The sequence below is a fragment of the Pteropus alecto genome, unplaced genomic scaffold (genome assembly GCF_000325575.1).
Source record: "Pteropus alecto unplaced genomic scaffold, ASM32557v1 scaffold25, whole genome shotgun sequence".
In the NCBI taxonomy this organism is placed as follows: domain Eukaryota; kingdom Metazoa; phylum Chordata; class Mammalia; order Chiroptera; family Pteropodidae; genus Pteropus; species Pteropus alecto.
In genome coordinates, this window is record NW_006441955.1 from 19,181,702 (window position 1) to 19,198,108 (window position 16,407).

The 16,407-nt window shown below is 32.2% G+C and overlaps 1 protein-coding gene and 1 pseudogene across 3 annotated transcripts in view; one reads left to right on the forward strand and one right to left on the reverse strand.

Annotated features, from left to right (window-relative positions):
- Positions 1 to 431: 431 nt before the first annotated feature.
- The window catches only part of ZRANB2 (zinc finger RANBP2-type containing 2), a 16,609-nt gene continuing 633 nt past the window's right edge, over positions 432 to 16,407 (reverse strand). Inside the window, exons 2-11 of one of the 3 annotated variants that reach the window (XM_006919321.3) lie at positions 13,719 to 13,771; positions 13,524 to 13,632; positions 12,234 to 12,316; positions 9,533 to 9,609; positions 9,118 to 9,252; positions 7,769 to 7,938; positions 6,175 to 6,261; positions 3,967 to 4,125; positions 2,864 to 2,937; positions 432 to 2,318 (exon numbers count right to left, since the gene is read on the reverse strand). In XM_006919321.3, the coding sequence (XP_006919383.1) occupies positions 2,904 to 2,937; positions 3,967 to 4,125; positions 6,175 to 6,261; positions 7,769 to 7,938; positions 9,118 to 9,252; positions 9,533 to 9,609; positions 12,234 to 12,316; positions 13,524 to 13,632; positions 13,719 to 13,771 (907 nt within the window). In that variant the 3' untranslated portion in view covers positions 432 to 2,318; positions 2,864 to 2,903. The remainder of the gene's footprint in view (positions 2,319 to 2,863; positions 2,938 to 3,966; positions 4,126 to 6,174; positions 6,262 to 7,768; positions 7,939 to 9,117; positions 9,253 to 9,532; positions 9,610 to 12,233; positions 12,317 to 13,523; positions 13,633 to 13,718; positions 13,772 to 16,407) is intronic. The other 2 variants (XR_001517591.2, XM_006919322.3) reach the window with 2 other exon arrangements.
- LOC112485857 lies at positions 12,808 to 12,926 on the forward strand (annotated as a pseudogene).

Below are 16,407 nucleotides of genomic sequence, written 5' to 3' on the forward strand. Positions count from 1 at the left end.
AACCACTGTTGTACACCTAAAACTAATATAATATTGTATGCCGACTATAATTGAAAAATTAAAAATTATATATAAAAAGGATTCCAAATAGAAACTTAACAAAACTTAGCAGTTAGAAGGGATAGTTTTTGAGAGCTATAAAGTGACAGTTTTAAGAGTAATTCAAGAAGCACACTATGGAATATGAAATAAGGTATGTCATGTTCTGGTAAAAAGTATTAAACTAATTTGGGTACTCTACATTTTTTAAGAAGTCACAAAAATTTGGAGTACCCAAGGTTATAAGTGATCACACTTTGTAATGTTTTAAACCAAACACTCATATATAAAAATAAGATGGTGTATAAAAGGTAAATGAATATAAAGAGTTTAAAATACACAATGAAAAGTAACAAATAAGACTACGAATAGCTTAAAAAATGAATACTAAATCGGAGCTTAAAAATTCTAATTTATTTCTAACAAACATCACTTTATGCTTGACTCACAAGCTTTATTTACATTTGTCTACAGCATCATTTCCTTATGAAATGAACTAGTACAGCTTAGTTAAACCAAATGAAATCATAATCATCTGAATTGTCTGTAAACTACGATTAGCTAAATTTATAACCTTGCATTTGCTTAGTACAGCCAAAGTTTTAAATACAGAAAGCACAAGAATAAACCAACAACACGTAGAATCTAAAAAATCATCTGGGCAATTTAGAAGGTGGACTTACAAGAAGTCTGAGGCACAATTACAAGAGAGAAAAATTCTTGTGCAAACTACAGTAAACGTAGCAAAGAAAATTAAGATGTAAAAAACAAGAGGCATGTTCATTGTAAAATTATCATCAAAATATTTTTACATATTTTACTTTCATCTTTAGATCAATTCAAGAAGAAAATCACTCATTTTAAAATAAAAAAACAAATATAATTTTGTTTGGTATGTCTACAAAACACCTTAAAACATTTTAATTTTTAATTGCAGAAGACATTAAATGTTAAGGAAAAAAAAAACCATAACAAGAAAAAATGGGTATTGATCCCAAGAAAAAAATGTTCCTAAGCACAATTGTTGATTTCCCTTAATATACTTACCTTGCACTGTCACTGAAGATACTGTTAAGAGAAACCTTTCTGTTTTTAAACAAGATATAATAAAGCTCAACTGATGAGATTATTAATTTTGAAAAACAAAATTCTGAATGTATTTTAAGCCATAAATAATTGGAAGTGAATAGGGAACAATTATTTCTGCTCATGTCATGCAGAAATAAACATTCATTTGTTGCTCAGGAGATAATTTTATGCAGCATGTTTAAAGTTAAATATTTCATGGCAAATGTCTGCTTAAAGTCACAATGTCTCTTGGTTTTTCACCCAAAGAGAAATATAATTCAGAAGATTTCTTCAATTTATTCCTCATTAACTGTGATTTAGCTTTGTCTACCCTATCATGTGATAACTAGATTTTTAAAGAACATCACAAAAAAACTTTTTAAAATATTAAGATAAACATTTTGAAATAAGATGTTTTTCTCATCAGACAACCATATAAGCAAAGAAATGAACTGTTAAGTCATTCTTACTAAAAATTATGTCTCAGAAAGGGAGCAATGAATAACATCTTTCTCCTGCTACAATTCACAAGATTTTTCTGCATTAAATGTGGTGGTGCAAAAAGTAAAACTGAATAAAAGAAAGACAATGCTTCTAAGGCACCCTTAGCATAGGGAATTTCAAAATAAAGAAGTTTCCAGTTGGCCGTTTTACAACTTGTTTAATTTTTTCTGTTAAGCATCACTTTGATATACGTTAACAAACAGGTTGACTCCTGTTCTCAGATTAATATAAACAGATTGTTTCCAATTACTTTACCACAGTCTTGCCTCCATGCTCAAAATTCAGGCAAGCCTAGGTAATCCTGTCTTAGGTCAATAAACAGTTCATAGCTTGGAAATGAGAAAAACAAGAGTTCAAATTATGAAACAAAGTACTCTGTTACAGTTGAGATGGTTTTAAATGAAGCAAATGGTTGTAAATAATGATCAAAAGAGCATCTAACTTTGGGACATTATGGCTTAAAATACTATTTACCTTTAATTTCACAAATAAACACAGCTGTATTGTTCTGAAAAGCAATGAAAGGCATGCACCTCTACTAGCAGATTTAGCACTTTTGACGAAGTAAGACACCAACTTCTTTAAAAATATGCTTCATGCACTGGACTGGACTTTTTTTTTTTAAGATGTAAATTTTAATACATTATTTCTTTTTTGAACTTGAACGGGAACCAGAATGGGATGATCCAGAAGATGACCTGTCGTGCCTGTAAGACATAATGGAGAAAGCAAGTAGTCTAGTAAGCTAATGGTGGATATCAGCATTCATCCATAAGACTTTTTGAGAACATAAAGAATTAAACCTCATTATTTTACTGGCAAAAGAAATAATTAAAATTTAAGATACAAACTTATACACATAAAATTAACTAGTGTTTAGATCTTGGATGTGAGTCCAGCAACAGTATAATTTAAAAATCTCTATAATTAAAAATCTCTCATTTCAAGATATAGCCACCTCTCAATTATTTAAGGTAATGAGGAAAAGCCTTGCAAAAGTATATGAAATTACAGATAATATACAACAAAGGAATATAAACTTGGTAATGGAAGTGTGACTAAAACAATCTCTAATAACATTGTAGAGAGTGTGGTAAGTCTATATGTAAAACAGATAGAGCAAGGCTCCTGAGCATGAGAATATATATTCACAAATAACTACATTTTGGAAATCTAGGTCTCACAAGACAACTGCACAATTAATTATAGGGTTATATTCATGCAGCTAATATGAATAAGTCAATATATCAACCTGGGTAAAGTAGTGGTGTTCCGAGGGGTTGGCCCTGGGCTCAGGGTTGTTTAGTGTTTTCACCAATCACCTGGCTTATGGAATAGAGAACATGTTCGTTAAGTTTAGATGACAACAAGCTAAGTGGATTATATGTGGCTAAGATAAAAATTTGCAGAAGTGGTAAGAAAGCAACAGAATGAATTTCATTCACATATGGAATAATTTTCTTACAAAAACCCAAATGCAGAGAAACAAGACTAAAGTGAGTGTAACCTTAATATCTAAACTTTAAAATGTGCAAAGAAGCAAAACTAATCATTCTGTCAAGCAGGAATCATGAGGTAATCCTACCACGGAACTTGGAAATAATCAAACTTTACCTAATCTTTACTTTCACAAGCTGAAAGGATTAAGGAAAATTTGCGGACATTACAAAAGAATCCATTAAACTGACTATATACACATTGAGAATCAAGACAAAGTTAATGAAACTAAATAATTAATTAGCCTGTTGTACAAAAGGCTGACAGATGACACGCTCTACAAATTTAAAAATGTCAATACAGATAACAATCTAGTAAAAGTCTTTCTCAGAAAGAAAGAGATTTGTACTGCAAGATGAAAAATGGATTAGCTACAAGAACAATTTCCTTATAAAAGGAAATAAAATAATGTGCTGTGAAAATGCATTTACACACATTTGAAGGACAGATTTCCAATGATCTAGAATATTTATTAGATGCCCTAAAATCCTATGATTTCTAATATTTAATAGCATAATTAATACATATAAAACTCAACTTCTAAAATACTTCAACATACTGCTTCAGAATTATTAAAAAAAAACAGAAATAACCGAGAGTTGGCTATAAATATATATAATAATAAATAATAAAATGAACAGGCAGTGGAAGAAAATAGTTTGATCTACGACTTTTCTAAGCAACCTTGATCAAAGCACACAGGATAAACAAAGTCATTAATGTTTTTTGAACTGCGAAGTGGAAAAGTGTAATTTAAAATTGCAATAAAGGAGATTATGAAAATTTAATCCTTGACTAGGAAGTTTAATCCATTAAACACTTAAGAACACCCATTCTTATTTCTACAGAAACCCAAACCTTTCGGGTGACCGTGATCTTGTTCGTCTTTTTTTTCGATCACCGGATGAAGAAGATCTAGAACGACTTCTCTTTCTGTTCCTCTCAGGAGAAGATGATGAACTTGAATAAGATCTTTTTCGTGGGGAAGAAGAGCCCCTGTGGGATCTGGAGCTGGATCTTCATTGATTGAGAAACAAATCAAACATTTCATTAAAAGAAGAAATGAAGCAGATCATTTAGTTAACAGCTCCAAACAAACAAACAAACAAAAAACAGGATTTATAACTGAAAATTTTATAAGAAGAAATACTTACTGCTTACTCAATAGAAGACTTCTGGTTCAACCATGAAAACAATTCTATTTTAATATTTACTTTAATATCATCTCTTTTTAAAAATCTAAGATGTGTTCATCACTTAAAAAAAGCTTAATACATTAAAGTAGAATTTTAAATTTTTTTAAAACATATGACTTTCGTTTTAAAGTATACATAAATAGCAAAACCAAACATAACTGCATTTACATGCTTTTATGTTTAGAAAATACAACTTTCCATTTGTAAAAGAAATATGTATCATATATAACTTCCGAAGAAAAACAAACATAACAATTGCTTGTGGAATTAAAAAACTTATTAAGTTGCTACAGAAAAAGCAGGGATATGGGGACAGGAATGAGAAAGAACAGTAATTACTAAACTGCTAAATATTAAAAAAATAAAAAGTAACTTTAAAATTTGATTTATATTAACTATTTTTATGAAGGACCACTATTCATGAAGTATGAAGTGTTGACATTCACATGTTTTAGGTAGAGGTAAATGTGCAAATGTTTAAATGCAAATTTTTTTCTTCATTTACATATTTTGGTTGAAGTAATTTAGCTCAAACTTCCCAAAAAATTCACCTTTGGGCTTAAAATAAACTCAGAAAGCCCAAAAGGAGAATTCTTTGGAAAGTTATAAGCAATGAAAATATGTTTGGAAAGATTATGAAGATTGTTCTGTAAAGCTTAATTCTAATGCTTCCCAAAGGGTACTAGGACTTAGGAATCTTCACCTAAGAAGCACTCAAAGGACTAAAACATTGGTAACACAACATCAACATCATCATCATCATCATCATCATCATCATCATCATCACCACCACCACCATCATCAGCACCATCATCATCACCATCATCAGCACCATCATCACCACTACCACAATAAATTCATTTGCTCTCTATTTTGTATTGGCTTAATACTAGTGTGCATATCATTCTTTTCTTAATGTTGTTACACTGAAGTTGCTCTCTAATGCTACAGATTTGGCCCTAATAAGCTAATAATTATTTTTTACCAAAAAAAGCTACCACTTAACTTCAGTGTAAAGTTTCACACAAGTGGAATTGTAGTCGTTTTTCTTATTCATGGTTAGATGCCTTCAATAGATTGATAAATTAACATAAAAAGGCAACATATTTTGACAGTTTAGAAAAAAAGCAGTGTCTCATATGCTGTTTTTCTAATTCTTTTTCTCTGCATTTTTGACTAAATGTAACCTGAAGTTAACAGTAAATGTAACCTGAAGTTAACCTTAAGACAGACCACATTCTCTAAATGTAACCTGAAGTTAACCTTAAGTAAGACCACATTCTCCTTTGACTAATCAATCACCTTTCTTGATTTAGTTTGTGGAATTTGTCTGTTCTATACATACTGTTTATAATATCCTAATACTAAAGAGAAATGGTAATATGTATAAGTCCCTATAGAAACTTTATCTGCTATAAATTGTTTCTGTAAATACTGCAACAATTGCCTTGCAAAACAAAGTCTGTTTTGAGACAAGGTCATTTTTCCTGCTTTTAAAAATGGCAGTAAACATTTTGTTATTTACAAACCTCTAATTAAACTACTGCTGCAAACATTAACATATGAGAGATTTGGTGATAAGAACTGGCTCCATCTTCCTACTTCATCGTATTTAGTCACAAAAATAACAAACCTTGCACAATGCAAAATATCCGCCTTAATTCAATCATGGGAATGTCTTGGCACATTGCTGGCAATGAAAACATCTCATGGTGAGAAAATTAAGCTGAGGCAAGAGCATTAGTTTTCTAATGCTAAAATAAAATCGACAAATAGAAGCAAAATAAGAGGGAAAAAAAGCAGCAACACCTCCTGCAGCCTTTAAATATATTTTTCTCTCTGCTATACAGAGAGATGCTACCTCATTCACCTTGATTTCGACCCACGAGATCTCGAACGTTCTCTGGAACTGGAACGAGATCTTGACTGCGAACTGGAAGAACTTCTTGAACGGGACCTGGAACAACATGGAAGGATTTTTTTTTCCCCAGGACCACTTAATTGAGCTTTGTGATATGAACACTGAAAGAAAGATACTCATTAGAACTCATTTTCATATAAAAAGAACTATTTGAGATATTTTCAAAACACAGTATTTTAAATAAACTTTGTAGTTTTTATATTTATGCCAAAACTTAAGGTAATAGATAATTTTTGAAAATAATCAACTAGCACTTTCCAAGTTTGACAAAATTACTCTAAATGTCACTTAAGATTGCATATAAAAATTCAGCATTACTCTAAATGTCACTTAAGATTGCATATAAAAATTGCAAATAAAAATTCAGCATTACCACTTTATTAACACTACCTTATGTTCACAAATAATATTTAAAAGTAATCTAGGACTTACATATCCAAAAATTTTAAATGTTGCAGTTTATATTAACTTCTCTGAAATATCTCTATCAACGTCTCTTATAAAATTCCTTTATTTCCTCAGTCACTAGCTAGAATATGAAGCTTCTAATGTTGACATGTATAAACCTGTTTATCTACTCAAAGATTAGAGAATTAAAGGGAAAATACATTAACAACCCTGTCATTGTTTTAGGTAATTATATTACTGAAAAATAACACAACCAGAAATATGGTCCATTTAAATTTCAAAAATCACAAATGAAATAAAATTCATTATCTTACACCTTTAATTTATCCCTTAATATAACCTGCAGCAAAAGATGACTGCATTTTAATCTTAAAATTACTATCTTTATAATTACTCTTTTTAGCTTTCAGTCTTTATGGTACTCAATTAACAATTAACTAATTCTTAAATACTTAATTAGCTAATATTTTTTCCTAAATACAATTAAAATGCATTGCCCACTGTTTCAGTTAACTGTGAAGAATTCTTCAATGAAACATTGTTTACATAAGGTACTACTTTTCTCACCTAAAATTTAATTCTTATTGATTACACACAAGAGAATATTAAAAGTCTGCATTCCTCCTAAAATAATATCCACGTATACTACCAACTGAATCCTCTAATTTATCCCTGTACATTTCAAAATTATGAGCATTAGGTCGACAGAACTTAAATAGATGAATTTTCTCCTTTATTCAAAATACCGATACCAAAGTAAGTTATCAAAGCTTTGTGTAACAATAATTTAACTCCTAGAAAATTTTTATGCTAGCCTTTAATAGTCAAAACATAAATGTTTCCCTTTAAAAATTTCTGAATGTAACATTTAGGTAATGTTCGTATATGTAATGATTTAACTTTTCAAAGTCTATTTTAATAAAAGGCCTGGTGGTAGTTTCATAAAAAGATTGCAATTTTGAAAATAATGGACAATAACTTCATGGCACTAAAAAATTATTTTCTAAAAAGTGACTTGAACAAACTCTCTAGAAGAAAAAGGAAATCTTTTCAGTCAAGAAAAACAAAATTTATAAATAAAGAAGTTAGATACTGACATTTTGACTGGTGTTACCCTTGACCTGTACCCGTTTACCTGGACCTAGACCTTGAACTTGAGGGGGAGGATGAGCGAGATGAAGATCGTGAATGTGAAGATCGAGACTTTGAACGACTTCGTCTATTAGATTTCTTTTTATTACTATCTTCTTCTTCACTGGCATCAAGGTTATATTTTGAGAGATCGGCATCATCTTCATCCTCATCCTAAAAAAATTCAGAGTTAATTATACTTGACATTTAGATATTAATGCCCTCTAATGATGAACAGTTCTATGTATTGGACAGGTCCATGTGGATATTTTAGCGAATTTATTCTGAAATCTGCCTATTACATTCCTTGTCTCAGAAAAACAGATTTGATGACTGTCTCAAATATTTCAAAGTAAACCTGCATGTTGCACTTATTTCCTCTTTTTCTGTTACAATGTATTACACCAAATATGCTGTCAAGAACTTTCAATTTTACTCCCATAAAAGTCCTTGACTCCATTTCCCTTAGTGTGTCATTCTTTCTCTACTATATTAGTTATCTTTTAGGTGGTCCCCCTAACTCAGGAAATCCACTGTGCCTCCCCAATTATTCAATGTTCAAGTTGGCCCTTGAAGATAGGAGGTAGGGGCACTGATGCCCTTAACAGCTGAAAATCCACACATAACTTTTGATTCCCCCAAAACATAACCAATAATAATCTAATGTTGATCAAAAACAGTCAATTAACACATATATTATGTGTTGTACTCTTATAATAAAGTAAGCTAGAGAAAAGAAAACATAAAGAAAATATATTTACAGTATTTACTGGGGGAAAAAAAAAAACAAATATAAGCGGACCTGTGTAGTTCAAACCTGTGTTGTTCAAGGGTCAACTGTGTATCAACAGTCATCACTCTGAAATACAAGTCAGATAACTATATTTTGTTTCTTAAAAACTTTAAAATTTGTTCCCCATTTCTTTAGTTGTATTTGGGAGATTTATGATCACGGACGCTCCAAGGTGCCTGGATCTACACATCCAAATTTTACACTCAGACCCACAGAACAAATACCACCAGACCTGATGTCATCGCTGGCCCTTTCATCACTCATTCTACCCTCTGCTCTAACCACACTGGCCTATGTATCATTTTTTTTGAATGTTGCCAACTTGACTCCTACTTAGGAAATTTATTTGCTGTTTTAAGTTCCATTAAAAGAAGAATGTCTCATTAATCTCCAGAGCTAGAATAGCGCTTGGCAGAGTGGAAGCTCAAAACTTTTGTGAGAAGAAATGAGTACATAGCAGAACATATTTTCACCATAAACCAAAGGTGCTCAAAAATATTCTGTTATGCCACAGTGGAAATAGACAAAGGGGAAATAAATAGAATAAGGAAATAATTTACCTCATCTAATTTATATTTAGAAAGATCTTCATCCTCATCCTCTTCTTCTCCCTCAGATTCTTTATCTTCAACTTCTTTTAAAATAGATGCTGGACCAACTGCCTTCCCTCTGTATTTTTTCTTTTTACGTCCAAACTAGAGAAAAAGATTTCATAATATTTCTAGCAACTGAAAATATATTAAAATTAACATTTTTCTAAAAAATTATTTTTGCATTTGAATCAATATATATTTTAAGTCCATTATAACAATTATATAAAGTCAATTATGATTTCCTACAAATGGCAAGTTTTTGGAAAAGACTCAAAGTGCACTTATAAAAATAAGATATATTTAATAGTTTTCCTTTGAACTTGGTATTTTCTAACATGCTTTTCTAATTTGTATTCACCCTATACACTAATGTATAGCTTACCTCATCATATTCACCATCAGATTCTTCTCTTTCTATATATTCAACATTTTCTCTTTCATTAAAGCCACCACCATATCCTAAAAAAGGGAGGGCATAAACTGTTATCCTGTGACAATTCATTAAAATAAATCTCAAAATCGTCTCCAAGCAATAGAGAGAGAAAATGGCTTTAAGAATGGTCTTCAAGGGACTCTTACTGGTCAACTATGAGAACTGGAGCATCGAAAGAATGACAGAGATTGCTGTCACAAAACATTTAGTCAGTAGATCTTATGTTCATGATGTTGCCACAAAAGGATAACTAATATAAAAGGAAAGCAATAACTGTCAGTGAGAGGCAATGCCTCTTCATCTCTGCTGACACTGAATATGAATCAAGATCATGGAAGTCCTGATGTTTGAAAACCTGTGATAAAATGTAAGGTATATTCTTCCTGGATGATGATGTAACCATAATTGTTTAAGGACTATGCCACAGCCGGAATCGAGTTTTCTCACACAGATAAGAGTATTAATAGCTATGTACCCAACTCTGGGGCCCAGGGAAACCTCTCCCTTGTTCTATCCCTCCATCCTCTATGGTCAACTTTACTCATGAGACATTGTATCACTGGTTAATTAAAATATACTCAATCTAAAATAAAAACAAAAATAACAGGAATGACCCTCAAATCCAAAAAATAATAGCTAAGTAAATTACTTAACAACTATTTGAGAAGTGAGCAATCTTTTAGAAGTAGTACATCAAGTTTTCTTTTATTCATAGCTGGTCCCATGCTTTGGAAATGCTCCCCTGAACTTTGGACTTCCTTATTATGAGTGGTAAAGAGACACTGGAAAGCAACATAGTAAGTTAGTTCACACCTTCAACTTAACCAGCAAAGCCAACTTCTTGGGAATTGAAAAGGGGTCAAGACACCGAGTAAAAAAAAATAATGACTAAAGGTAGTGAAGACTTAAGACTATAGCTCTCCTAAGATAGTGAAACTTTAAAGAAAGAGTCACAAAAATAGGTCAGAGAATATGAAGAGTTTAAAGCCTTTGGGGGATTATAATTTTTTAAAACTGTCAAAGTCTGGACTTAACCCTAAAAGTAGCAATAATAGTTTTAAACAAAGTTTTTAGTTAAAAAAAAACAAAAAACAGAAAAAAACCTTTAGCGGTGACTGGGCAGGAGTAAAATGTGTACTGATACCAAGTAAGTGGCTATTTTTCAAAGACAAGATATATGGTATCTCTGCCTAGGGTAGCTGTGGAAAAGTCTTTCCAGGGTATAGGACAAATGAAATTATGAAGGACATCTAGGTTTCTGGCTTATGTAATAAGCGCTTATGTTGTAGGTGGTACTAATCATGAAAAGAGAGATGACTACAACAGGGCCAGGTACTGGGGGAAAATCATTAATTTAGTTTGAATATGAGTCTGACATTTACATGGCAATGATAAATAGGCAGCTGGAAATATGGGTTGAAGAAGTCTGAGCCGAAGACATGAATTTGGGCACCACAGTGTGCTAATGTTTACTTAAACTTAGGGTTCATAAGATGCCTAGAACATACAGAGCAAAGAGAGAGCGTAGGGATTCAATCTTGAAGAACTTCAACATTCTGTGGCCAGGTAGAGCGCAGAAGAGGAGAAAACTAAAAATGAGACAATAAACAACCAGAAGTGGTGGAATAAAAAAAAGATTTAAAAAAAAAAAGGGGAAAAATATATCTTAAAGAGGTTAAAGGAGGAAAAAAAAGAGATATCCTTATTAGAAAGCTTTACCCAATCAGTACAAAGGAAGATCATTTCCTGAGAATGAGAAGAGCAGGGTAGGATTTGAGGACTAAAAAAAAAAAAATCCTGGACATTAGACTAGGACAACAGTCTCACATAGGAATTACAAATTTAAAAAAAGCGGGTGGGGTGGGGTAGGGATTAAACTAGCATTTTGTTGCATTTCTGGAAGGGCTAGGTCCAAGATTCTTTAGTGAGTCTCTTATCTCCAGAGACTAAATAGACAGTGGAAGTGGTCTAAAGTCAGGGATGAAGAAAAAACAGGGAAGTAGTTTACTAAGTCTGTCTAACAAGGTGACTATAGGAAAAAAAAACAAAAAAAACAAAAAACTTTGATTGTGTGCTATGAGTCTTTGCACGATAAAACCAGATTTGAAGTATACTGGTAATGTGATTGGACTAATTGCTGATAAATGGAAAACCATACTCTATTAGGTATATATCTTCATCTCCCCACTGATAACACAGAAGCAATGGTAAGCTATTATTTCGGTTAATGGTTACCAAACTCCATGTGAATCACCTGCAGATTTTCGGGACCCACCCCCAAAGAGGTTTGATAGCTGTTTTGAAATCTGTATTTTAAAAAAGTTTCTCAAATGACTTTAAATAGAAAAGTGGTATTGCTCTATCATCTAATAATAAATATCTAGGCCAGTGAGGGGAAAGGGAGGAGAATAAAGCATTTTGAAAAGCATCCTAATATCACTATTTCTTAGGATAGGGCTCCCTAATACTGTACTTTATAAATTATAAAACAAAAGATAACTTTTTGAGCATGAGGAGTAAAATGAAAGTCAAAAACATAAAGGCAGAATAAAGAGAATCCTAATCAGTGGGTTCTTACAAGGTGGTGATACTGTCAATTCAATTTTTAGTTTTTTAAAAATCGTTTAGTTAGAATGTGTTTTTATCTTACCTGTTCTTTCTTCTAACTTAGCATACTTTGGAGTATTACACATGTTACATTCTGATCTTCTGGCCCAATTCACATTACTGCAACTTTAGAAATTAAAAATATCAAATTAGAAGTTAATTACAAGAAAAACTGTAAATTCTTAGACATTCTAAATTTTAAAATAAAAACTAGGATGAAATTGTTACCATAAAAAAATGTTTACTAAGTCTATTGCAAACAAAGAAAATATACTATTGCACATTTTCTGGAGAGAATGTGGGTTCCAACAGACTGAACTATTTAACCAAGAAGTAAAAGCTATATAGTATGAAAAGTGCCTTTGTTATTTTATGAGGGAAAAATTATATCTATAGGGATTCTGATGCTTTAGAAGATTACTATTTTAAACTAAAGATTCTACTAATTTCTCAATCTCTGATTTCAACTCAAAGAAGAATAAGATTGTACCGTCCAAACAATGTTAACTCTTTTCTAAGAAACCAGTTCAAGCGCTGAATTCCACAGCACGCCAAAACCGGTCTTAAAATGCTGGTAGGAAATTCAATATAATATCTAAAGGATCAGAAATTTGTGTGTCTACGGCCATACTACCCTCAACACACCCAATTTCATCTGATCTCGGAAGCTAAGCAGGGTTGGTCCAGGTTAGTACTTGGATAAGAGACCACCTAGGAAGACCGGGTGCTGTAGGCGTTAAAAAAAAAAAAGATATTTATGTAAGACCTTCTTCTGATTAAATCCTCTTTCACATATATTTGATCTATCTGCACAAGAGAAAAAATGGAAGTCGGACAAATCAATGCAAAACCTAAAAATCAAAAATATTAAGGAACTTATCTAAGTAGGAATAATTATGGCATGCATGATTCTAAAATTACTTTGTAAACAGGAAATATAAATTTTATGGTGTATTTCACATTAATGGAGACAAAGTTTTTGAGATTTTTCAGTAATAGAAAGAGGCAGGCTTTGGTGCTTTTAAAAACCTCTTCATTCTTTTTTGGAAACGTCAGCTCACTTTAAGCATTTGTTTACTGGTCAACATACTCCCTCATAGTAACAACTATATTTGTTTACTAGTATACATATTCCCTCATAGTAACAACTATATTACTGTTAAAAAATTAAATTGAAAAGTTCTTTAAAATTATATATCGGATACAGAATAGCAATCAATAGATCTCTGATTTAAAGGTTACCTTGGCTTGTCAATGTGAGTAATAACAGTTGGTAATATTAACAAGTAGTGGTTATAGTATTATGGAAGAGTGGATAATTTGAAACACATACGTTTTACACTGCCAATCATTAGCACTAAACAGGCCTCGGCTCTTTTCTGCAAGTGTCTTTCCTATTTCGGTGCCCCCTGCTTTCATCATCTTAGCCTCAGTTGTTTTCTCTGGGAAAAAAATGCAACATGAATTTTGGGAAATAGTGAAACAATCTGTATATACAGTCTGAACAGAAGCTTCCTTAAATGCTTACCCCGACCACATCTATTACAGCTGGTTCTTCTAGCAAAGTTTACATTTCCACATCTGAAAGTAAAAGTAAAAAATATTTAGAGACATTTTTAAAATTAATATTGTTTTTAAAATTCTATATGTACAACTTTTTAATGAGTTCTCCCTCACTATATACCTGGAGCCAGGAGGTCTAAAGCCATCTCAGTCACGTTAATGTCAATATGAACTATAAAAAAAAAAAAATCTTTACAACTTAGGTGGAAAAATATAAGATCTGAAGTCTCAAGTCTAGGATAAGAAACTCCAATCTTTAACTTTCTAGTTATATGTGATCCTGGTAAGTTGCTTAGGAGCTCTGTGCCTAAGTGTCCTCTTATTAGCACATTATCACTGATTGTAGTAATGCACCGCATGATGATGTTTTGGTCAACGACGGACAGCATATATGACAGTTGTCGCATAAGATGACAATAGAGCTGAAAAATACCTATCGCCTACTGACTTTGTAGTGTAATGCATTACTCACATCTGTGGTGATGCTGGTATAAACCAACCTAGCATGTTGCCAGTTGTTTAAAAGTATACAGCAAGTACAGTTATATATACTGTACAGTACATATTTGATAATAAATGACCATGTTACTAGTTGACTTAATCTCCTGGTGTTTTGTGCAATAACATGTTATATAGATTTGTAGCCGAAGAGCAACAGGCTATACCATAGGTGTAGTAGCCTAAGTGTATAGTAGGCTATACCATCTAGGCTTGTGTAAGTGCATCCTATGTTTGCACAATGACAAAATAGCCTAATGACACATTTCTCAGAATGTTTTGCTGTCCTTAAGCGGCGTATGATTGTAAAGAAAATGAAATCCCCTTGCAAAGCTGAAGTGATAGCCGACCCCAGTTCAACAATTACTGATGAGGAACCGGGGAGATCCAAAAAAACTTCAAAATAACTCCTAGGATATAAAATAAGAAGATATACACACAAATGTGTTACGCATTATGAGAAATACAAAATCCTAAGGGTGGACCAATGTGGAGAAAATGAATACATCACAGAAGGCTTCATGTACCCTGACAGAACACCCTTTTTACAAGTAGGAAGTGGCATGATAAGGAAAAAAAGATAAGTTATATTGACTAAAAATGTAAATAGGTTCAATAATTATAAGGAAACTAAGTTTTTTGGGGGGTTACCAAACCTCTGAAACCTAGTTGGGAAAAAACAAAAACAAAAAACACACTAATAACCTCAAAACATGGAATAACATGCTTATATTCAGCAAACATAAAAACAAAAAGTTATCAGGTTTACTAACATGGTCTGAATAGTGCCATGTGCAATATCAGTAAAAGCATGTTAAATACTCTGAATGATATGCAAAGCTTAATTTTTAAAAAATGTCTACTTTTTTTTAGGTAGATGTGAAATATGGAATGACCACTAAAGCACTCCAAATAATTTAAGTTTTTTTCTTCCTGCAAAGAATATCCTTTCTGACACTGAAAATACATTCTAAAAATGTTTTCTGGATTTATACAGATTGCAGAAATAATATTCTATACACATATTTGCAAGTGAGCTGAAATGCATTCTTAGACTGTCCTCAAATATTTGCTTATGTTGTCATTAATGAGGCTGTCAAAAGCACATTATTCTATGAATGACCAACAAAAGTCAGAAGTTGTTCAATCCTTTTGTTTTCAAAGAGTCTTACCACCTAGAGCAATGCCATTCATAGCATTATCACTTTTGTTCTGCTCAATATTGTTAGATAGACTTGAAATCCTTCAGGTCATCTTAATCTTTATGCAATTGAGAACTATCAACTTATGACAGGAAAAAAAAGCACTGCTTAAAATATGGATAGAAAACAAATACTGGGGAAATAAGAACTCAATTTCCTTTAGTGACAATTTGGTGACTTAACTTTCTAAAATTACTATCGATAGCTATCAATGACCACCTGCTATTCATCATTGCTATACACACACTATTCTGTTTCATGTATTTATTTTAAAGAATCCATTCTACCCTAGTTTAGCAAAGTTAAATAACCTCTGTATGGTTACATGGTCAACAAACAAGAGGACTGGCATTAAATCCAGGCTTGTTTGCTTCAGTTTTTCCTTTTAACTACCATAAACTCTATATATCTGTGGCTAATTTAGGTACAAGAAATTAAAGGTTTTTATTTGAAAATGAGTTGGGCATTGAATATTTTTGACAATTACTTTCAATAGTAACTTCCAGATATTTCCAAATAGGTACACCTATTTGAGCACCCTTCAATAAAAACTTACTAACCATTTAATAGGGCACACTGGCTTCAGCTACAACGTCAAAAAAAGCAGAGCCACTAAAACATGTGTTCTCTGCGGCAGGTATTCTCAAGGGCTGAGCTGATAAAAAGGCCTCAGGCCGTTTGGCTCTAACGAGGGGAAAGGTTCAACTCCTGTGGGGAAATTAAAGGTCAATAAAAGAAAAATCAATATTTCCCAAACCAAAGAAGAGTAGTGTTTGTGAAAAATATAAACACTACGAAGAAAAGTCTGAATTAAAAAACAAAGGAGGTGAACGATGAGAAGAAAAATGACTAGTTCAAAAAAGCAACGCTTTCCTGGAACAAGATAAAGTTCTGCAGGGAAAAGTCACGTGGAGGAGATCGAATACCAAGCTGGCCTCAACTAAGATTTCCTTA